This window comes from Clytia hemisphaerica, unplaced genomic scaffold (assembly GCF_902728285.1).
Source record: "Clytia hemisphaerica strain Z4C2 unplaced genomic scaffold, Clytia hemisphaerica genome assembly, whole genome shotgun sequence".
Taxonomy (NCBI): domain Eukaryota; kingdom Metazoa; phylum Cnidaria; class Hydrozoa; order Leptothecata; family Clytiidae; genus Clytia; species Clytia hemisphaerica.
The window spans coordinates 420,969-445,886 of record NW_027103537.1 but is presented as its reverse complement, the minus strand read 5'-3'; the positions used below and the strand labels follow the sequence as shown (position 1 = coordinate 445,886).

The 24,918-nt window shown below is 36.6% G+C and overlaps 1 protein-coding gene across 1 annotated transcript in view; it reads right to left on the bottom strand.

Annotated features, from left to right (window-relative positions):
- Positions 1–24,918, bottom strand: part of LOC136799986 (contactin-2-like) — a 61,026-nt gene that overhangs the window by 4,108 nt on the left and 32,000 nt on the right. Inside the window, exons 7-21 of the mRNA XM_067056610.1 lie at positions 24,564–24,781; positions 23,091–23,235; positions 22,557–22,687; positions 21,836–21,966; positions 21,419–21,566; positions 20,688–20,996; positions 19,805–20,176; positions 19,015–19,085; positions 15,711–15,936; positions 14,829–14,926; positions 13,957–14,224; positions 13,164–13,275; positions 7,368–7,564; positions 3,028–3,150; positions 1,029–1,199 (exon numbers count right to left, since the gene is read on the bottom strand). Coding sequence (XP_066912711.1) covers positions 1,029–1,199; positions 3,028–3,150; positions 7,368–7,564; positions 13,164–13,275; positions 13,957–14,224; positions 14,829–14,926; positions 15,711–15,936; positions 19,015–19,085; positions 19,805–20,176; positions 20,688–20,996; positions 21,419–21,566; positions 21,836–21,966; positions 22,557–22,687; positions 23,091–23,235; positions 24,564–24,781 — 2,720 coding nt within the window. The remainder of the gene's footprint in view (positions 1–1,028; positions 1,200–3,027; positions 3,151–7,367; positions 7,565–13,163; positions 13,276–13,956; positions 14,225–14,828; positions 14,927–15,710; positions 15,937–19,014; positions 19,086–19,804; positions 20,177–20,687; positions 20,997–21,418; positions 21,567–21,835; positions 21,967–22,556; positions 22,688–23,090; positions 23,236–24,563; positions 24,782–24,918) is intronic.

Here is a 24,918-nt window from a genome sequence, read left to right as displayed (position 1 = left end):
ACATTCTTACTATCGGCATCGAAGATTTCCAGCCTTCTAATATACGAGAATAAAATAAAATTTAGCTCCACGAAATAAGCTTGCGTTCAATTTTGTCATCCATTAAATTTTGTTTTTAAAAGATATTTTCTCAAGCCAGAAAATGAAAAGTTCTTTATAAGCACACACAATTTCAGACCCAATTTGTAGACAAAAAGTCGCTGGAGAATTTTGGAGGAAAGTATTAAGCAATAGAGTTCACCTTGAAGAAAATATTTATCGAAAAATCTTGTCATTTGATGAAGGATTGCAAAGTTTACAGGCCCTTTTTTAATCCAAATATTTTCTTACACCAATGTCAGAAACAATGAATCTCGTCCCATCTTATTTCCAACACTTAAGTTAGCCAATAAGATTTTACCTATCAACAAAAGAGCTCATTAAAAATGCACGATATATGAGATTATGAGCATGCATACCTCGTAATATTTTTAATCGTAGGGCGAGCATGGTTACAATAGCATACTTCTCCTGTTTCTTTATACCTCCATGCTTTAACCTAACTAAAAAGAGATTTTCGGAAAAACTTTAGAAAAGCCCAATTTTTCGTAGAAAAAAAGTCATCATTTTTGATACATCAAGTTAGAAAATTTTTCCGAAAAATTTCAAATAGTTCAATTCTTTGCGGACAATTTAAAAAAAGTTTGAAACAAAAAGGTTAATTACCCATTAAAAATTAGCACTTTTTGATGAAGAGGGTAATATAACATTTTACTAACATCTTTTTAAAGCTCATAACGTCATTTTTGTAACTTAATTCTTAATTACTCTGGACAGGATAAATTACCAAACAACTTGTGAAGGTTAAAAACTTGTTTTGTTAAAAGTTTTATCTTCGAATCCCTTAACAAATTTTCTGACTGTGATCAGAGCCCTTAAGAAAGATTTTGACGGAATAGAAATTGATGTTCGATAGCCGTTGATTTGATATCGCGTGGTTGGCTTGAGACATAAACGAGCTGTAAATTCTAGTTATTTTTCACACATACTTGGTTTCTTCTTTGGTCTGAATTCGACAACATCGCTTGTTTCACTTTGTCCGAGAGGGTTGACGCCCACAGTGTGTATATCGTAAATGAGATAATCCAAATCTTTGACCAAGATCCATGCTCGCTGTGGGAAATCTTGCTCGTAGTTCACTTGTTTCTCGTAGTAACGACCTATATGAGTGGATTACATGAATGAAAAACTGACATTTCCTAGGTAAGGTAAATAAGCCTAAATATGATATTTGCACAACTTTACAATTTTTAAGAAAAATGATCTTTACTTTATGCGTGAAGACAGATAAGTGAACTTTCTCCAAATCAGTAAATATGAATGTTTACTACATGAAGGAAATACAGAAAGATGATATTTACGCAATTTTACACAACAGACGAAACATCATGTTTTCAGTTGATAGAAATTGCCAAAGATGATATTTACTCAATTTCTTGAATCTCGCTTATTCGAAATCGAAAGGAGAATTTTAATTGTTCGAATTATGGAGAGAATCGAATCATAGCAATGTATATGAAGAGGGTTTCTCCTTGAATGGGACTGAAAACAAATCCGAACTATAGAAGGATTCGAATAATAGAAGTTCGATTAAGCAATAGTCTACTTTATTGCCGACCCAAAAAAATATAAAAATTTTTATTTGGTTGAGAACATCAAAATATTTGCGATATTTCATATTTCACATGTGCAAAATATGACCACGTTGACATTTGAGGGAATGGGTAAGCGGCGGGAAAGAAATAACTTAACTCTCGTGCAATACTCAATATTTTACTCGTTCCGAAATTTTACCAATATTACGAAAAAATCTCGGAACTCGTAAAATATTTCTCGTATTGCACTCGAAGTCATGCGATAACTCGTACGTATTGTTCAAATCTTTCATAATTCGAGCTAGTTTTCTGTCGTAAAATCTTCAATGATTCAAATATCTCTCCGTTATTCAAACTAATGAAATTCCCCGTTCAAGTTCGAATTAGCGAGAGACAACTGTCGTAAAAATGTATAGATTACTCTTGGTGATTTTGACACAAACGAGTTACCAACAGAATCGAATAATAAAAGCTCCCAATAAGTGAGAGTGCGTATGCACTGTATTTGGCTCTTCCAGAAAAAAATTAAAATGGGGGGGGGAGGGGTGGAGGATATAACATTTTGTGGAATTTTACCCCCCGGATATTGTGATCACCTGGATATTTGACCACCTGGACAGCAGGTCCAACCCCCCGGGCAAGCATTAGTTAACCCCATGGACAATCAAAATGACCCCCTAACAGAGCAAGTTTACCCCCCCCCCCCCCCAGGACAAGGCAAATTTTGTAGATTTTTCACTACCCCCGGACAATATATCCCTCCACCCCGGGGGGGGGGGGGGGGGGGGGGGGTACTTAGGCAAAAATAGGTGCTGGGTATGTGCGGACGGTAAGGGTCGGGTTTTTCACCTTTCAAAGTCTCTCTAAGGGTGGAAAAAATCACAATTTTTAGAAAAAAATTTTAATTTTGAGAAAAAAAATTACAAAAAAGTCTCACTAAGGGTAGGAAATTTTTGAAAATCAGAGAAAATTTTTCGAAAAAGTCTCTCTAAGGGTCACTTTTTCACTAAAATTTGGTCTCTCTAAGGGTCGGTTTTCGGAGGTCCCGTCCGCACATACCCCTCATTCACCAACCCTAGTACCCCCCCGGGCCTCCAGCCCCTATGTACGAACACTTTCTGGAAGAGCCCTGTTTAAAAGTTAACGAACTGCTATTCTTTTGCAACAAAATTTTCATTTAAAAAGATCCATCTCAGAAAATACTATCAACTCTCTCTAATTCGAACCTCTATTATTAAAATCTACAGTAATTCGAACTAAAATATAGGTCCCCTCAGCTGGAAAGTGGTTTAAAGTACATTCTTTAATTCGAATCCTTCTCTAAACCAAAGAAATTTTTTGGCCCCTTGAAAATCGGATTAGATAGAATCAACTGTAAACCAAACAGACTCACCTCTTATACGTACAATAACACGGAACTTTGTCGGTAATCCACCGTAATTTGAATTACGGAAAGTGACGTTAACAGAAGTGTCGTCAAATGCTTGCACTAACGGGATATCTGGTTTTCCGGGAACTAAAACGTAAAGGAAGAAAGTGTTTACACCTTTTTTTAATAAGAACATCAAAGGTTTCTGAGAATAAGTCCTAAAATGTTCTTGAAATGTTCTTATTTTCACCGTTTTATGATTTTTTTTGGAAATTCCCTAAGAAAATGGCTGTTTTGAGTCTGCGAAATCTTAAAATGTTCTTAATTTGTTCTTAATATTTTGGTCATCGAAGCCTAAAGTTCTTTATAGTTTGTTCTTATAAAAAACGTGTACAAGTGAAAGACGACAGTTCAACAGTTCAACAGAGAAACCATCAAAAAATAAAAAATGAAAGTACAGTGAACCGCTTCCTTTAAACTCTGGATCAAAACAGGAAGCAGTCCCAATTGGCACACAACGTTGTTTCAGCGTTCATCTAACGTTATATGGACGTTGTGAACATTAGATAAACGTTGAAACGACGTTGTGTGCAAGCTGGGGTGCCGTACCAACGGCTTTGCCTCCCAATAACTTTTTCAATTCGACCTTCAGACCAAACCCCCTCGCGGTGTCACTACACTTTACCCCCCCTCCCTCCCAAAAGTAAAAATCACAATGCTTCCTACGGCCACAGGAAGACATGGGCCACAACCTGTCTGGCATAAAACTAATCAAGCGATCGATGTCATGTGATGGATCTAGGGACTTTTTTGACAAGTGATGTTATTTGTTTATCTACTGTAATCTGTTACACGTTTTATTTATAAGAACATACAGAATTTTTAAAACCTTCGAATGTTCTTAACTTTTTGAGTTTTAAAGCCTAAAAATGTTCTTAACATGTTCTTAATTTCACCATTTTGTGAGTATTTTGGTCCTTTTTCCTAAGAAATTGGGTGTTTTAAAGTGCGCAAAGTCCTTAAAATGTTCTTAACTTGTTCTTAAGATATTGGCCATTGGAGCCTTATGCTTAACTTGTTCTTATAAAAAACGTGTGTATTGTAATCTGATAACAGAGTCTGATAAAAGTACAATCTTTATAATATTTTTCATGAAGAGAATATTTGACATACGAAAGGGTTATGGAGTTAGAAACAGTGATGAAAACTTTTTTGGAAAAGTTTTACGAGTCTGATGAAAAAGTGAGAAGAGAATGGATTGAGGCGGGCTTAGTTGATGATGATGATCCAATGAGGAACCAATTAATCATCAGTGGCAGTTTACAAGATGGGGCATTTCTTGTCCCTTTCATGATTCCCACCGTTAACAAAAACTGTGACATTGATGTTATGTTAATCATAGAAAAATTTTCAAAAGAACAGGCTAGTTCTTTCTTGATCGAAACAGAATATCCAGGCTATTATCTGATCGATACTGATGATGACGTAATCAAAAAAGGAGTTGACGATTTGCCCTATAATTATCGACTATTGAAGGGTGAAGAAACCTTTCTAGATACATTTGAGGAAGGTTATGTTTCTTGTTGTACATCCAAAATAGGATGTCCTTCGATAACTTTCTCACTTCATGACGTCCTTAAAACAGGGAATATCACTTTTTGGCAAAAAATTGAAAATCTTACTTCTACGGAAAAGGAGATGATATGGAGGATGAAGGTTGACTTAACCGTCAGTTTTCAAATTGATTTTTGGCCCGATATAACTGAAGAATGGTTTGAACGCGAACGTTATTGGCCTGAGCCGGATATTGTACGTGAAATTCGCGACGCCGGTTGTGGTTTCGTTCGAAAGGCGATCAGAGACCAAGAAGATACGTGGCGATTATCTTTCTCTCGCGCTGAAGGAATCTTAGCTAGCAAACAGAATCGTTTTCAAAAGAAAACCTATTTATTGGCTAAACTAGTTTACACTTTAGAAACGCATGATCTAGTTGACGTTAAAACTGAACGAGAATTATCTTCATACCTTCTTAAGACTGTTCATCTTTTCACTTTGGAGAACACGCCACAAGAAGAGATTGAGAGACTTGAGCAATCCGAGGATTATTTAAAGTTTGCTTTGATGATTCTTAGGAAATTATCTGATGCCTTGAAGATCGGATACCTTGCTTGTTTCTTCGCACCGAAAATGAATTTATTGCAAGGATTTGAACAAGAATTTTTGAATACTGCAGCGTTACGTTTTGATAATCTACTTTCTAATAGGGATGCATTGGTTAAAAAACTTGTTGACAATTTTGAACTGAATAACATTTTAAAACTCTTTTCCGAGCTATATCCACGTTATCAAACCACAACTTTCCAACTCGATTCTCAAATCCAAACTATCTACCCATGAAGTTTATTTTGAGAGAAATGTAAACTAGTCTAAGTGCAGCATCGCACGCTGCGAGTCCAAAAAACCTAGTGAAGGAAAGATAGTTGGCGAAGGATTATCATTCTCATTTTATGGAAGAATGCCTGAAAATGACTTGACTTTCGTTCTTTTTTGAAAGTATTGTGGCGACCATACACGCTTTTTTATAACAAATTAAGAACATATCTTAACCCTATTCAACCTAGGCTTTTAGGGGCGGTTCAGAACTAGGGGGGCTGATCCTGCACCACCCCTTAACTTTTGATCTAGTGGGTCTTTTTTGATGAAGTTTGGCACACAAGATCCTTGTCACATAAGGTAACTTTTGACAAATTATTTTTTGATGACGTCACTCATCATGCCCAAAGTGAGCAAAAACCGAAAATTTCCTTTGTTCTTATAAATAACTATTGTATTCTAACAAAGGCTTTAGAATAAAGTTGCCTGAGTTTAAAATGCTTAAATTTACCCTAAATATTCATTAAATTACATAAAAAATGAATTTGTATTGGAAAAGTGTCAATTTTTGTGACACCTTACTGTCAGATAGTGTGATAGCTGGTTTATCGTCAACTTGAAAAATATCAACAAACTTTTCTCTCTCTCTATTTGTGTCTCTTCTTCTTTGTTTTATTTACTCTTCCATTATTTTTTCCAATATTTGGACCTACCTGGAGGTCCTATAAATTAACCTTTGTCCGTTCGTTCGTCCGTCCGTCCGTCTGTTACCAGCTTTTCTCGAGATTGGCTCATTAGTTTTTTTGTGATTTTTGGCACAATGATGCAAAATGGTAATGCCCAAAATGTGACGGAGCCCGATTTTTCATTTCCGGCCGAAAATGCCGGAAATATGCCAGAAAAACCGTTTTTTTGGCATTTTCTCGAGATTTCATCATTATTTTTTTCAGATTTTTTGCACAAAGATGCGTATTAGCAATGCCCAAAACATGGCCGAGTCCGATCTTTTGAGAAAAATTCTTTTCCGGCCGAAAATGCCGAAAATATGCCGTACAGGAACCCCCTCTTAGTCCTTAACTTACACTTTTTTTATTCGAAAAAACTATACAAGAACACAAGGCTTTGATAGCCAAAATATTAAGGGAATTTAAGAACATTTTAAGACTTCTAATTTTTAGGAAACTGGAGGAAATTACTCACAAAATAATGAAAATAAGAACATGTTAAGAACATTTTTAGACTTTAAACACAAAAAGTTAAGAACATCCGAAGTCTTCAAAAATTTTGGATGTTCTCACCAAAAACACGTCTTCATTACAGGGATAGTAAAGGAGAGAAAATATACATACGTGGAGTTTACAGTCGTTATGGTGGTATACGGAAAAAAATCGGCGGGAGAGTTCAAAGAAACGGCAAACTCTACCGGCTGCGTAAACCCTTTTCGGCAAAAAAGCCGTTCGTGAATTTTCATCGGCTTTAAGCTTTTTTCTTTAAGATAGTGAATAGTCTTAGACAAAAGCAAGTCAACAATGGGCTTTTCCAGAAATAGTCCGTGCACCCCCTGTTGAGGATATCGGATAACCAGGGGTTAACGATTTTTGTTCAAAAGTGGATAATCAGGGGGTTAAATATCTACAAGGGAGCGGATATCCAGGGGATAAGGTGTCTTTTCAAGTAAAAATACAATATCCAGGGATAAGCATCTTTATAAGAGTGGATATCCAGGGGGTCTTTACTAATAAAGTAGGATATCTAGGGGGCTCGATACTTCGAAAAATCAATATCCTCAACACTGGGGGTAAATTTTTTTTCTGGGAAAGCCCAATCCTGGAGATATATGTTTGTCCAACCCCCTCCCCCAATATCAATGTTGATGGTGAGTCTTGTGAACGTGCAAGAATTCAACTCCAACATTGATTTTGGGGGGAGAAGGGGGACTTGCCGGTGGGAAAGCGTCATCAGACACCAGTTTTGACCACAATTGTACTTACTGTCATTAGCACTGACCGCAACCAGTTGTTTTTCCCATTGAAGACCTTGACCCATACGATTTCGTGCTTGTAAACGAATATTATAATACTTCATTGGTTCAAATGTTTTGATGAGATACGCTTCACGTGCGTACCGCTGCAACCCGATTTGTTCGATTTTTCCGGTCGGTAGTTTATCGTGAGGATCTGAACGGTACCTAGAGAGTTTTGAAAGTATTGGTAGATGTTATACTCTATTCATGATATGCACCACTGCAATGACTTCACGAAATTATGCAATTTTCTGTTTTTGTTCCACCCAATACGTCACTTTTTACGCGCGCAGCGCGTCTCCTTTGGTATAATGTGCGCGCGATCGACTAAGTTCCTATATATCGCTCAACCACTTTCAAAATTCAGATTTCGTGTATGACTACATGACATCAATTTTCGTATCAATTTTTAAATCCTCAGATCACTCCGATCGCAAGTGAAGGATCCTCAGTGCTTTATATTTTAAATAATGAGATTGCTCAAAAGTGCTCATCCGTTACCATTAGTTACGTAAAGATGACTTGTTGCGGACCGATGACCAATGACCGAAGCAATTTCTGTTGAAATTTGTGGAATTTTCTCCTCCGAGCTATTTCCACAAGGACCATATTCTATGTTATAATTGAATATAGAATTTTGAGTATCAATGCAAAGAAGCTTGTATTCAAGTCAAATTTCTTCATACCTCATCAACAGTAGACAGCACCAAACAAACAGATAGACAGGGCAGCACCAATCAACAGTACAAAGGGAAGTATAAAATTTTGTATAGCTATTCATCTACAACATTGCCCCTTGATTTTCCAACTTGAGGGTTGTTGGCCTTAACTTACCTAGGCTAGCGCTAGCAACACCCAAAAGACCAGTATACTGTACAACTAACAAATAAAAACAAAAAAGGGATTTATACAAAATATATTTTGAATATTTACCTGTGTATCATCACTCTCAGTTATAAAACGCATAATAGTTATATTTGAATTTATTAGCTAACAAAAAATTAATCGAAGTTTTTCAATATCCACCATCTCAAATATGAATTCTCGTGAACAACAGAGAAATTCACCATTGCCGCCGCCCCTGAAAAACATGGGACAAAATATTTGTTTCTTTAATTCAGTTCTCCAAGCCCTCTTTTCTCTTGATGGTTTTCGTGAATACATTTTTAACAAGCTCGTAAAACGAAAATAAACTTGAAACTTGAACTTGAATATACATCACGCTCACAGCACAGGACATGACCAACGAAGAACGTTATAACTTCTGAAAAAGTTAGCTAATCCCATTGAATATGGATGTAGACAATTGGAGATCACCGCACATACACAAAAATTTTATTGCAAACTATAAACTTTTCCTTCACATGCGTTTAAATGTGGAAAACTTTTGTCGTGAACTATTAACTCTTCCTTTGCATGAGTTTAAAATGGGGAAAACTTTTGTGGTGGACTATTAACTTTTCCTTCGCATGAGTTTCAAATGGGGAACACTTTTGTCGTGAACTATGAACTTTTCCTTTGCATGCGTTTAAAATGGGGAAAACTTTTGTCGTAACTATTAACTTTTATTTTGCATGCGTTTTAAATGGGGAAAACTTTTGTCGTGAACTATGAACTTCTCCTTTGCATGCGTTTAAAATGGGGAACACTTTTGTCGTGAACTATGAACTTTTCCTTTGCATGCGTTTAAAATGGGGAAAACTTTTGTCGTAACTATTAACTTTTATTTTGCATGCGTTTTAAATGGGGAAAACTTTTGTCGTGAACTATGAACTTTCCTTCGCATGCGTTTAAAATGGGGAAAACTTTTGTCATGAATTTGGTGATTTCTTTCATCGGGCGTTTAAAACTTGGAAAACTTTTGTCGTGAATTATGACTTAGGCGTAGATCACAAATAAGTTGTGCTCGCGTCGTCCGACCGACTCACTTTCTATCTTAAAAATCCGACACTTTTCAGTCGGAAAGTGGGAAATCTATCGGATTTTTTACCAATATTTTTCAAAGCATTTTATACATTCATCGTTAGTCGCCGATTGGATCATCCAGTGTTAGTTCAAAGAAGCTTTCCGTCCGTAATTTTTCAAAGATTGTTTGCGTTAAAAAGCGCTATGCGACTGTTTTTTGCAACCGTGATATGTAACAAAGATCATAATGCAGCTAGTGCGCTTGAAAATTCTTGCCGCGCGAACAAACCTATGTTCAGGGCGCATTTTTCCGATGATTCTAGTGCTGACCGACTGCCTAGGTTCAGAGCGCACTTTTCCGACGATTTTAGTGCCGACCAACTCACTTTTTGGGGCTGGAAATGACGCGAACACAACTTATATGTGATTGACGCCTTATGACCTTTCCTTCGCATGCATCTAAAATGTGGTTTACTGTAATACTTTTGTCATGAATTTTCCTTTTTTGCATTTTTTTGGAAGAATGAAATCGTTTCCCTGGTTTGAAAGTTTTTTTCTTTTTGGCATTAGGTGAGACCAAATTAATTGTTCTGCAGGCCTGACCGACCCTATTTTTTCAAAATAGAAAAGTAATAGTATTGAATTTGCAACTGAACAAGTTGAAAATTTTAAAATGTATTTGTAAATTCATCTCAAAACTTAAATGAATTCAAAATATCACAATGAAAATGACACAAATATCATTCATCAATAAAGAGGAAAAAGTCTGGTGCTTTAAAATGGTCACAATTTTTTTTTTAGATCTTGACCTTCTGATCCTAGATTTTCAGAGATTTAGTTTTATTATATACTGACTTGCTGACCAGGTATGACCCATATTCTTCAGAAGGCCTTCCTGTATTTGTGGTCCCTTATTTAAAAGAATTATATTTTGGAAATAGACCTTTTGCTATTTACGATTTCATATTAAGTAATTAAAAACTCAACATTAAAACATTAATTCACTAATGTATAATTAGTTAAAGTGGATTTTAAATATTATCATAAGTCTGCTTGAGTTTTTTATTCATTCAGACATGACATTGCGGATAGCAAAAGGTCTGTACTAAACTTTTCTTCCTTTTTTCAGCATTTTTACACATGATAGTATTCCAAAAAAATTCATCTCTCAGAAATTTTGATATTTTCCTTGGTTTATTGTAAAACTTTCTCCATTTTGTAAAGTAAAGGTGTAAGGTGAAGCATGACGCTACAGATCAAATCTGTGTTTTGACTGGACTCACCAACCTTTATGATTATAAGGGTACAGTCTGTTTATTGCGACAACTCTTCAAATTCAAGATCCTCTGAGAGTGTCTAGTGTTTTCATCTATATATTAATAGTGGTAGTCTGTATGTGTGTTTGTCTGTGTTTTCTACTTTCGTTTTCTAACGCAATGTTTTTGTTCTTCCAAAAGATGACTTCCAGTTCTTGCTCTACAAATTTGTTTTATTGGATTCGCGCCATTTGCAAAAGATCGGATAGAGCTTGGTTTAGACTTTATTAAGCCTTTGTTTTGAAATTTAAGGCCCATCTACATTTAGTAATTTTAACTTCTGCCCAGACTTGCCTTTTTCTCTCTTCTTTTGTTTTAAATGTTTTCGAATGTATTTAACGATCGTATTTATTAATGACATTCGAATTCTTTTCAAAACAAAACAATTTCATTTCATAGAAAAGAATACACGTTTTTTTCTTTATTAGAACCCAGTTTATAAGAACATTTAGGCTGAAATTCGTCGAAAAATTAAGAACATCGTAAGAACATGCCCAGCCTCAGATTGGAAAAAATTGACAAGAAACTACAATTTTTCCTCTTTTCAAGCAGTTTTAACCAAACTTATGGATGGATTTTCTAAAATCGAGAGTCAAATAGTGTCCAAATTTTACCAACTTTAAGTGCTCTTTATTTTGCATGATGTTGTCTATTTAAAGTAGTCCGAAAAATTAAGAACGCATTTAAGAACATTTTATGCTGAAAATTGCTAAAAAAATAGGCACATCCAGGCTCAGCCAAATTTTAGGTGTTCTAATAAAAAAAAAAACGTGTATTTAAAAAGTAAATCAAAACATAAAAAGGTTTGTGGACAACAACAGCATTCAAAGGGCGATATAAAGCATAAGAAAAAATTAGTTCACTTCTTTTTTCTTATAAAAATATTCAAGCCGTCGTTACCATTGAGTTTAAAGCCCGAAGAGCTAAAGTTCAATCTCTAACCTTTCTCAGGCAAGAAAAAGTGCAGCCTTAAAAAATGCGCCGTATTTTTGACGACAGATTGAATCTAGCAATCCCTTTGTTTACGATTGATATTTTTTTCGAAATTTAGAGGTAAATTTTAGTATTAAATCTGTCATTTGTGTAAAAACCAGGCGAGCCCGCTCAAGGCTGCGCAACTTTGGTAGGATTTGTTGGCTTCAAATCTTACCAAGGAGATTGACTTCTAGCCTTTCGGGCTTATACTTCATTGGTCGTTACTGCTAAAAAGTGTGCACGCCATTTTTTATGTTTAAATTCGAAAAGTTTTGACAAGGGTTTAAAAAGCAACTTAAAATTTATATTTTTTTTTCGATCTGATAAAAACAAAAAGTTGCACTATTCTTTTTGACCTTCCCGCTTTTTCCTGAAAAATTGTCATTTAATCTGGACGGCATATTTAAAGCGAGCGAAGCGAGAAAAATAACTACCTGTAGAGTCGTTTCAAACGACACTGGTACAGTAAACGATGCTCTTTCTGATAACTTTTGACTTAAACAAAAAATTATGTCTCGGGAGGGGGGGGCAGTAAACGATCCAAATATGGTTAAAAGATAAGACACCCGGGGAAGGTTAGAGTTAAACGTTGTACAGATTTCTTTTTTTTATTTGATCGCTTTTTTAAGCCAGCTAGCCAGCTTCAACATCCAAAGGACTTTTAGTGCGTTCAGCTACAGCTTAACCGGCGGGCGACGCCGGGTACCGGCTAGTCTTACTTTAATATACGGCGTTTGTTTGTCATTCAATTTTTTTGTTTGCAACTTGCAAATCGAGGAGGTTCTGGGTCGCTTCGCAACTTAAATGATCGTCACATTTACGGCTTGTTTTTGTCACTCTCACATGTCTTTGCTATGCAAACAGAGTGGAGGAACATACTTAAGCATTCTGGAGCGCGCGTAACCCCTTTTTCTAGACATTGATTCTATTGTTTAAGTAGTGTATTGGGTGGAAGATTTTAAAAGCTTTCAGAAGACTCTCCAGTGGTGCATAACATGAATTAGCAAAATATATTTGAAATAAGGTTTATTGATCCACCGATATAACACCGAGGGAAGGGGAGCACTCGATTTAAAAACGACGGTAAGTGCGGCCCAAAATTGGCTTTTTCGTACCCTTGCAGTGCAGAGAAAATTTAGCCAAATTTGAGTAAATTTACGTGAAAATCAACCCTTATGGTGCATTTTCTTGAAAGTTTTTGTTCATTTGATAAACACTGAATCTACGCAGGCCCCGCGGTAGCGGGGGGATAGGCCAGTCCGGGCAAAATTTGCAATTCAAAGCAAAAGGAAAATTTACTACTCAAGCCAAATTCTGTTTAATAAACTTAAAACAGAACTGTTTTAGGCGATCTAGAAGGGCTAAAATTCAAAAGTTTTCGCCCGTCCGCCCCAACCATGGTGGCGCCTCCTTAGTCAGTATATCGTGGCCATATCACTTTCAAAGTGGAGCCACAGCCCCTGGTATGATAGAAAATTCAAGATATGTATACACATTCTCAACGCCTGGTTATCAGAATCTAAATGGTCAAACAAAAGAATACTACAATCTGATTGGTTCATACTTACCATGAGATGACGTAACCTTCAACAAAGCCACCAGGATGTAATGGAGGGTTCCAAGTCATTTTTGCTGACTCACCAAAAATTTGTAAAGAAACTTTGATCGGCTCTTCTGGAACTGAAAAATAGAGATAGGAAGTTGATGGTAACTTTCTAATCCGTGGGGTGGGGGCTACATCATGCAGTACAAAAGGGTGGGGAGATCTCATCCCTTAGAGATAATATTTTGACTTTTTGTTGTTTTTTGTAAAAAAACTGACCCTTACCGTCCGCCCATACCCAAGCAACCATTTTTGCCGGACCGGAGTATCCCCTCTCCCGGGGCTTTCAAATTGACAATAAATTAGATTTTTATCATTCTTTGTCCGTTTTTATGGTGCTTTTGTAGAATAAAAACACAATGGGAATGTCACTAGACACCACAAACAAATTTTCACAAACATTTTATACTATATCTGTCACTTTATTCAGCTTTTTCGTTTTTGGTAACAATGTGAGCCCTTATACTGGCCTTTATTTCACCAAGAATTACAAAAAATCATCAAGGGCTGATAAGGACCGATAAGGCAGGTCTCGGAAAACACAATGAATTAAAATCTGGAGCTCAATGTAAGTATTGGCTTGATATATTCCTAACTGGCACACAACGTTGTTTCAACGTTCATTTAACGTTATATGGACGTTGTGAACATTAAACGAACGCGAAACAACGTTGTGCCTGAGTTGAAACATTTTGACTTTAACATCTGTTTTGATGCTTGTTAATGATTTAGAAATATTTGGATTACTCTACACTCACTTCTCATCGCTGTCATGAATTCAATCATTTCACTTTCCGGCCCGATGCCGCCGCTATTGATTGCGGCCACAGTTGCTTGATGAACTTGGTCTGCAGTTGCGTTCACTAAATTTGCGCCGTTCCTATATTCGTTGCCGAAGAAATATTGGTACTGCATGACGTAGCCGTCAAGTTGTGCTTGTAAATCACGACGTCGCCGTTTCTTGAGAAAATAGTCGGGTGTAAACCCACGGTTGTCTTCGCTGTCTGTTACATTCCAATACGTAATCTGGAGATGGTAAAAGAAATATTGAAAAAATTAATACTGGTAAGAAGTTCTACCCTTTAGAGTTTCAAAATCATTGAGCAATTTTTTACCCTATAGGTGTAATAGTAAGTAAGTAAGAAATTCTGTGACCGCAGTCGGAGGTGACCCGAAGGTTCCTCTTTCGATAATTTCGAAAATTAGGCTGTGGCGTAATAAGAGCCGGCGGAAAAAGGGCCGGCGTAAAAAGGGCCGAGAAGGTAGTCGAATGTTTCTTTGCAATGCGTACAAGAACGTGCCGTTTCTTCCAAAATGAACTTGAATTGACAAGCCGATCTTTCTTGTAAAACGAACATCCAGCACTACAGCACTACATACTAATGAAAAGCCCGAAATGAGTAAAGATAGGAAAAGTGCACTCTAAGTGTGTAGAATTGAAAACTCTGCTCATAATTTGCCTTAGAACTGTCAAGAATCTTCAAGAAAATACACTGTAAGGGTCGACTTTTTGCCCATATTTACTCAAAATTAGACTAGCTTTCTCTCCACTGTAAGGGTCCGATTTCAAAGGCCTAATTTTGGGCCGCACGTACGGTCATTTGTGAATCGAGTGCAGCCCGGGGCTTACCCTGTACCCAGTGACATCTTCTGTTGGTGCCCATCCGAATTCCACACTGTATGTTAAGATGACTTTGACATGAACGTCTGAAGGTGCTTTCGATGGCTCTAATGAGAATAATTGAAAAAAAAAAACAATCAACCGTCTATATATAAAGTTTCAATTCATTGAGTTAAAAGCCCGAAAGGCCAGAGAGTAATCTTCAACATTACCCAGGAAAGAAAAAGTGAACCCCTTAAGATTTTGCGCCGCTTTTGAAATGACAGATTGAATGAAGCGCTTTCTTTGTTTTCACACAACATATTTGTCGAGGTATGATATTGATGTTTCTTTCAATCTGGCGTTGTGTAAAAACTACGAAAGGTCGCCCGTTTCAGATGGGAAATAATTGGCTAAGAAGGTCGGGTCGGGTGACCAGATGGGAAATAATTGGCTTCGTTTCCCATTGGGCTTTAACTCTATACACGTTTCTTTTTATAAGAAATGGTGTTTCTTCATTTCATCATGAATATTCTTAACATTTTGGTGAAAATCATCCTAAAATATTCTTACGGTATTCTTAGGTTAAGATCGAAATTTAACCTACATTTAACATGTAATACACGCTTGGAGAATATCGAGCGTTATTGGCAATTTACAGGTGAAAATGCTTTAAAAATGGCATCCTTAGGTTTAGTTGCTGAAATTCCATGATGGTGATATTCCTACCATATTCTTAATTTTTTGGCCATTTTTATCATGAACATTCTTATAAAGTGTATTCTTATAAAAAAAGCGTATCCCAGCTGGCACACAACTCAACGTTGTTTTAACGTTCTTCTAACGTTATATGGACGTTGTGAACGTTGTATAGACGTTGAAATAACGTTGTGTGCCGGCTTGTGTAATTACTTTCTGTTCCACTTTTGGCTTGGTAGATTTCAGGGTCCGGACCAATGCCTTTATCATTGGCTGAACGAACGTAAAAACTGTAGGCTTCATCTACACCAGGTGACTCAATTTTCAGTGTGTTTTCAGTGATGAGAACTTTCTCTGTCGTGTAATCAGGGTCTAAAAGTTTCTTGTATCCAACGATGTAATGAAAACCGGTCGCTCCGTAATGGATGGGATCTACAGGCTAAAATAAAATCAATTAAGAAATAGCAGTAGATTGGTCTCTGATTCAGTTCAAGGGCCCATTGAGTTTAAAGCCCGAAGGGTTAGAGTAGAATCTCTAATCTTTCGCAGGCAATAAAAAGTGAAGCCACTTATTTCCCATCCAGAACGCGTTTAGAACAAGCCGCAATTATGACGACGGTGTGTATCTAGCTGTTCCTTTGTTTTTGAGGACTGCTTTTTTTGAAATCTAGCGATAGATTTTATTTTCAATCTTGCGTTTGTGTAAAAACCACGTGGGGCGCGTTCTGGATGGGAAATTAAATGGCTCCATTTCCCCTCTAAAAGTTTCTACTCTATACAAGGGACCAAAGCAAAAGTTATATTCCAATAGTCGCTTAGGATAACGCGACGGTCTTTTGAATAACTAATTAATCCAGCATGTTTTTTAGTGATAACGTTATCTAATTGATTTGTCTTTTACAACACAGTTTACTGTACCCAAGGACAATATATTTTATCCCATTTGTACCAGCTGATGGAAAGTAATACCGATTTATGTATCGGGTGATATCGAGTGCGACGGTGAGTGAAACGATGCAAAACAAAGTCGATAGTTGATGTACGGTATTTTGGTATTTTTCCGTCGTCGACCAAAGTGGACGGTGATTTTAGAGACATGTCAACTTTGCTTTATGGTACCATCCCCCTCGATTTATCTCAAATACATAGACTTGCTAATGTATGCTGGTGCTGGAGTAATTTGCTATTCAATAGATCAAAAGATTCGAATTGCATATATATGCGTATGATAGTGAGATAAATAAACAAGTACGATAAATTTGGATTGTGAACTGTAGACGCTGAACTGAAGGTTTACTACAGAAAGATTCAAATAATAGAGGTTAGAATTAGGAGTGAGTTGATTGTATTAAGTTTGTGACTGTAGAGATTAAACCCACAATCTTACGCACCGTAGACCGTAGCCAGACACTCTCAGAAAGTTTAAAAAACTTTCTATGCAAATGATCCTGAGCAGCAAAACCTCCAAATATTCGAGTCTTTCACGAAGAAAGGTTCGCCAAGACTTGAATTACAAACACCCCTGTGTCACAGACCCACTGGGACCGCAGCCCCACTGGAAAATTTGGCAAAGATTTCGTCTGAAGTGGGGAAATACCCTGGAATTTCATCTCCACTGGGAATTTTTTCTAATTCCATCCCAATCGAAATTCAATGTTTAAAAATTGCACTCCAAGACCACTTCCCCTGGATTTTTCAACTTAAAGCAATAGAATTTCTATCCCCATTAGAATTTCAATAGGAATCTTTATCCCCACTGAGTAAAAAAGTTCCACCAGGGCTGCGAGACAGGGGTGTTTACAAGTACAAGTAAGTATATTTTCATAAGATAAGATACACCTTTGACAACGAGAAGGTTCATCTTATAGAAAGGTGTTTAATATGCCGTATGACACCACCTTCTCACAGACCAGGTAGGTTTTTTTTTTTCAGTAAGGGTAAAATTAACGAACTGAAACTCGATGGAAATTGATATTCCCATATTTCTTATGGCTGGGGATTTCAATTCCATTGTTTTTAAGTCAGCAAGAAAATTCAGCGGGAATGGGAAAAATAGCATGATATTTTGCAGTGAGGGTTGACTTTTTTAATTTCGCCTTACTGTAGCGAAAGTATTACGATAGGCATGGTGCGATATCGGACGAAAATTTAGAAAACGAAAGTACTTGATACGGTGGACAAACTCACTAAAATCAATTTACAAATTACACGCTCGTATAACCACGGAAGATCTTCGCAGGTTTTCTTTGGATTACGTCATTATATCTTTGCGTCTTTAGCTTCGCAGTTTTGATTTTTCTTTATTTTCTTATAAGCATATACTTTATAAGAATCAAATCAATAACTCTTGATAGACGGTGATATAGCATTCGGTAATTAGTTCTTACAAAGTAAACAAGGGATGGGGCACAATATGAGCATATTTATTTTTCTTATAAGCATATACTTTATAAGAATCAAATCAATAACTCTTGATAGACAGTGAAATACCTTTCGGTAATTAGTTCTTACAAAGTAAACAAGGGACGGCGCAAAATAAGAGCATATTTATTTTTCTTATAAGCATATACTTTATAAGAATCAAATCAATGACTCTTGCTAGACGGTGGTATAACTTTCGGTAATTAGTTCTTACAAAGGAACCAAGGGGTGGGGCACAATATGAGCATATTTATTTTTCTTATAAGCATTTACTTTATAAGAATCAAATCAATAACTCTTGAAAGATGGTGATATACCTTTCGGTAATTAGTTCTTACAAAGTAAACAAGGGACGGCGCACAATATGAGCATATTTATTTTTCTTATAAGCATATACTTTATAAGAATCAAATCAATAACTCTTGATAGACGGTGATATACCATTCGGTAATTAGTTCTTACAATGTAAACAAGGGATGGGGCACAATACGAGCATATTTATTTTTCTTATAAGCATATACTTTATAAGAATCAAATCAATAACTCTTGATAGATGGTGATAAACCTTTCGGTAATTAGTTCTTACAAAGTAAACAAGAGATGGCGTGTAATAAGAGCATATCTATTTTTTATAAGCATATACTTTATGAGAGTTTTTAAAAATTAAACGACAATTATTCTTAAATTGGTCTTATTTTTTTAGCGGTTTTAAGCCTCGTTGTTCTTGTTGTAAAATTGTTTCATCAAGGCTCGATGTAAAGTAGATTTCAGATTAGCTTCATCTACTTCTTGTTTTTCCCATGTAGCTCAAATTCTAGGCGAAATTTTCGACTTCAAGTCGTCTTGTTTATTATTTTCAATGGGGACAAAAATTGGAGTATAATTTTCCTCCTGGGACGATATTTTGGCCAAACTTTCCAGTGGGAAGGGGTCCCAGTAGGTCTGTGAGAAGGGAATGTGCTATGAGACTTATTTTGAGATTGTTCCTTCTGCTTTGACAATGACGAAATCGAGTTTAAGTTGTCTGAGGCCAAAATATGTCAGACCCTGAAAAGTTCGAATCTCCTTCTCAATATAGATTAAAAACATTACGTACCTCCCACCAAATGGTCAGTGTTCCAGGGCCATCATAGAGGACTGTAACATTCGCACTGTTGTATACCGGAGCTAAATGGAAAGTAAAAAGTAAAATATTCAGAGTCAGGGGAGACTAATTTGATTAGTTGTTTTACAGGCCCAACCGACCCTGAAAAAAACTAAATAAAAAAAATTCATTTTGGTAGTACATTGTTAAAAAATTTTCCGCAGTCTAGATTATGATATTTTTTCCAGGTTCAGTCTGATTGGCCAGATTTTGTGCGTATTACTTAGCAGTACTTTCGCACGCATTTTGATAATTTCGATGCGCGCGCATAATTTATGGAAAAAGCTGACTCTGCAGAAAAAAGGAAAACATAGAAAACATAGATTCATTTAGAAACAAAATGGCTGTTGGCTAGAAGTCTAAATACATGTGGCTGATGTTTTGATGTGGTTTTTAGAAGCTTTGAAAGTCTTTAGAGCTAGTGAAAGTGTTTTTATGGTAAGTTGATTATGTGTGTTTGCCTGGGTTTCCAAAGTTCAGAAAGTCTGTCAACAAGGGTTCACACACCTTGTGTTCACATCTGTTTATAACATTCTGTGTCAGACTAATCTACCTGCACTTTGTTGGTCTTCTAAACAGCTCCGTTTTCAGGCAAGCCGGTGCCGCCCTTATGGTCCCGCCCTGTGACACGATTAGTTAACAGACTAGTTTGATTTAGTCTAATTTCTTTTTGAATTTCATGTAGCGGTCTCTTATCGATCACGATTACGATCAAACAAAGTATTGTGTGTTAGATTCTTACCTAGAGGTGGTGTTATACATTCATCCTTCTTTGATGGACGACTCGGCCGCCCTATACTGTGATCGGCAGCAGATCGAATACGGAAAATCAAATTTGCTCCTGGGACAAGTGTGCTACTTGAAAGTCGGAAAAAGTTGGCAGTCCCAGGGAAAGCATAAATTTGACGCCCTGGTAGCTTGGGCGGGCCTTCTCCGCCATACCATTTTCCTTCTTCAGCAGATTCGATTGTAGCGTATTCAATATAAAAACGTCTTGTTTCAACGCCCAATTCTTCGCCCTTGATCCAACGTAAGGAGGGTGGTTTTCCAACGTTGTTGAATGCAGCAGAGCAATCGCCGTCGACGCGGAGACCAGCAACCGGTTCGGGTGGTCCTTAATAAAAGTGTAGGAGATTGGAGTTATAAAATTTACAATGATGATACAGAGGACTTTTGCTAATTCGAAATTCTATTTTTCGAATTTTTCCATAATTCGATTCAATTTTCTGGTCCCGTCAGAGAGAAACCTTCGTTTAACGCTCCCTATAATCCGAGCCTTTAAAATGTTTTTAACTTGTTTTCCATCAAAGCCTTAATTTCTTATATAGTTTATTCTCATAAAGAAATATGAAAAATCAGCTGACATTTGGCTAAATTTTACGATCCTATCGTCTACACAAGACAAGATCACTAAAAAAGGGAATAGTTTAGGAGAGGCGTGGTAAATTCGGGTGGAGTAAGCAGTGGCGGAGATGTTTACAGTGTTCCAAAAGTCTACCGCCAATATTTTTCCCGTAAACCGCCCTGACGCCCTGATTCTTTCCCGCGTTTACTGACCCTCTAAACGGACGATAGCATCGTCTAATAAAGCGTCAAAACAAAATCAAATCACAAAAAAATCCAACCTTTGATGCGAATCGATCCGTGCGCCCATTGTTCCGAAATCTTATCTCCGTACTTCGTGTAAGCGTGACACGAATAATTTCCCGCGTCCGTAATCTTAAAATCGTTGAAATACAAAATCCGCGGCGGTCCCGAAGCGCGTGCCTCCAAGTAGATACGTGAATCAAATTTGTTCATCAGTACGCCAGCTTTGTACCATTCGATTCTTAAATCCAACCTCTCATCGTGAGAGGCACCACAATACATCATGCCGTAATGCCAACCAACTTGATACGTCAATTTTTCTGGTGGGTTGGTTATAACAGTTGGTTCTATTGAAGAAAATATAGAGTTGATATGTGTGGTGATTTGGGGACCAGTTTTCTACGACATTAAGGTAGCTTCACGCCATGAGATATAGCCCAGCTGGCACACAACGTTGTTTCACCGTTCATTTAACGTTATATGGACGTTGTGAACGTTATTTAACGTTATATGGACGTTGTGAACGTTATTTAAAAGTTGAAACAATGTTATATACCAGCTGGGAGATAGGAAACTTTCTCAGCCACAAAAGCAACCCCTTAAACTTTGCACCACATCTGGGATGATGACATTGGCACTTAAAGGGTTAAGGTAGTCTCACGCCATGAGATACAGCCAAAGGTTGAGCTTGAGAGGAAACTTTCTCGGCCACAAAAGATTTGCACCACATCTGGGATGATGGATTGAACTTTCATCAAATTCCACTTACTTAGCAATTGAATAGTCGTTGTCTGTTCGACTGCTCCCAGCACGTTTTCTCCTCTGCACGTATACTTTCCAATGTCGTCTTCATTTGCTTTGGTTATGTGCAGGGCTCCTGATGGCATCACTTTGTATCGGTCGGAAATAGTCGTTACCTGATGGTTTCAATGAAAAAAGAAAAGCACAATGAGACTTCGAAGACTTAGAAATCGGTAAATTACATCCGTCATTCTAAATGCGGCGCAAATCTTAAGACTTTCCTTTTTTCTTGCTTAAGAAAGGTTGAAGATTCCTCTCTAGCCCCTTCGGGGGCATTAAACTCAATCGCTAGACTATTGAAAGACACCATTTTTCAGAAGTGGTTTTCGGGGCGTTACTCTACTCGTTAAACAAATAATAGAAAACATTACGTCATTATACTTACTGGTGCATTGCCTTTTAACCACGTGATGGTAGGTAGAGGACCTCCCAAAATATCACATGCTACTTCCATTGAACTTTCTTCGTAAACAAAGACAGGATCCATAATGGGTACATTGAAAACAGGTGCCATAGCTGAAAGAAAATGGAAGCCCACTTTGATGGGCTAATTTCTCCGGAACTAAGAGGTCTCCAGAACTAAGAGGTCTCCGGAACTTTCGTAGCTATCATTGGAGGATGAAATTTTAAAGAAAATAGGTTAGTTGTGTGAAATTATTTTCGGTTACAAGCTCTGGTACTGAAACAATTAATAGATTTAATTTGCCATTTTTCAAATTATCTGAAAATGAAAGATAGCTAGGTATCCCTTGAAGACGACATTCGAGTTATAGAGGGAAGGCTCGAGCTATTGAGATTCTGCTCGTCGGAAGCTAGCATTGCTAATTCAACCTTTATACTCTTTTTATAAGAACCAGTTTTCTTATTGAGACCAGTCGCTTATTTTTTATAAACATGCAGTTTTAGACTTAATATCCCATTTTTACTACACTACTACGACCCTGTTTAAAATTTTACTCATTCCAGGCTTAAGTATTTTTTTTCTCTTTTTTTTGGCGTTTTAAATTGAAGTAAAATTCATAAAGCCATAATTTCTTTTATGCAAGTATACAGGTGAATAGCCAAAATGGGGGGCAAATTCAAAAACCTTCAATATAAAACTTTACCTTTGATTTTGAGCTGGGTTGAAATTGTTACGGAGGTCACCTTGTTAATTGCAATACAAATGTAAATACCATTATCAATGTATCTAGCTTGCAGTAACGTCAAAACTCCTCCTTCTAATGTCCGGTACACACTTGATAAATATAAGAGAAAAAATTACGATGCGAAAAAAAACAAATGTTGATTTTTTGTTCTTTGTTCCTATACACCTATTTTCAAAAAAGCCAGTAAATTTTCTCTCAGACAGGGCTGTTTTTGATTTTTTGAAATTTTCTTGCTTAAAATGTTCTTACAATGTTCGTAAAACGCTTAGTTTCTTTACTTAAAAAGTAAATAAGGGTTGAAATCTATGAAAATGTGTTAATTTCTAAACTTTCTTAGTAATTATTAAAATCTGAGACTCATAATATTGTTCTTAATTTATCAGTTGTCCTCAGGCTTTGGCCAATTTTCAGCCCCGTGTTCCTATAAAACTGTTCTTACAAAAAAAGTGGGTATGAAAAAAATGAGAAATGGAAAAATTAAGGAATCCTTACTCATTTTCAGCATCGACCAGTGTTCCGTTGTGATACCACTCATATTTAGGGGTCGGGGCACCAGTAGCCGAGCAGTTGAACGACCATTTGGAGCCGATACGAACATCATAAGAATCTTCGAAATTACGAATCATTTTTGGTGGGACTAAGAGATAAGCAAAAAAACATAAGTTATAAAGTTATAAGTACAGTGGATTTTTCTTAACTCAAACCTCTATAACTCGAATGTCTCCTTAACTCAAACAAATTTTCTAGTCCCTTTAGTTAACAATGCCTTTTAAACAATACTCCATAACTCAAAATCTCCTTTACTCGAACGTATACAGTATGTGTTCCCACGTGTGTGCTCGAGTTATGGAGATTCCACTGTATTTCGTATAGGGAATTTTTAAAAATAAGGAAAAAATTTATTACCTCCATCATCAGAAGAATCTTAAGGGAAAAGCCAAATCGCTTCAGTCACTCCGCAGTTCCCAAAAGTGCAAATACGTAAAATCACTAGTAATAAGCTAGAACTACAGGATTGGATACAAAACTGCATCAAAGTAAAGTCAATTCTCTCTAATTCGAACATCTTCTATATGAATCTTTCTATAATTCGAATTAAAATATTGAAAAACGCTGAAAAACGGTATTATAAAATATTCTCTGTAATTCGAATTTTTCTTTAATTCGAAGAAAACTTTCAATAATAACAATAACAATTACGTGGCATGCTTCGAAAAATTCAACATCTTTTTTGACAACTGAGGAATTGTTTCCTCGAAGGGTCACAAACAGAACAGAATAGTAACTTAACAAAATTGTTGGTTCATGTTGGTTCATTAGCATTATGTTTAAAATTTTTCCATATCTGAGCCCAGATATGCTTATAAGTGCAATGCTTATGAAAAAAATGTATGTGTGTTTTTCTGCGAAAGAGACGGTTAGCTCCCAATTTGTCTAGATCCTGATCATCTGAGGACGACGGTAAACAAGTACTTTTACCGTCCTGGGTCAAAACAGAGTTGTTATTTTAAATCGTTTCAGTCACTTTACCGTCATAAAAAATGCAAATACGTACTCGCTAATAATAAACAAACTACGGGATTGGATACAAAATATTGCATCAACTCTCTGTAATTCGAACCTCTTTTATACGAAAGATGATGATGATGATGATTCGAACTAAAATATAGGTCCCCTCAGCTGAAAAGCTGTATAAAATATTCTCTGTAATTCGAATTGTTCTTTAATTCAAAGAAAACTTTTAATAATAACAATAACAAATACTTTACGTGGCATGCTTCGAAACATTCAACAGGTTTTAGGCAGCTGAGGAATTGCTTCCACGAAGGGCCACAAATAGAACAGAATAGTAACTTAACAAAATTAGAAAAAACGAGAATGAAAAAAATTGATTATTGAAAGAAATTACATTGTTTTGGTCCCTTGAAAATCGAATTAGAGAGAGTCAACTAGAAAGAAACTTACACAATACGGTCAACTGTCCTGTTTTCTTTGTTTGACCAAGAGTATTATAAGCATAACAACGAAACGTGCCACCGGAATATTTCGTCACTCGTGATATTTCTAAAACGTGAGTTGCTTGCTTGATACGAAAAAACTCGAAATTCAATTCCAATGAACCGTTCAACCAACGCGACCGTAAGCCAATCCCTTGGTACTGCCATCTGTATTTAGGTAAGGGACTGAAAAATAAAGCGAACGATTTCATTTTTAGCGACTGTTCGGTCGACTCTTGCTAACTCGAACTCGAACGGGGAATATAACTTGTTTGAACTACAGAGAGATTCGAATAATAGAAATTATATTAAGAGTGATTTCA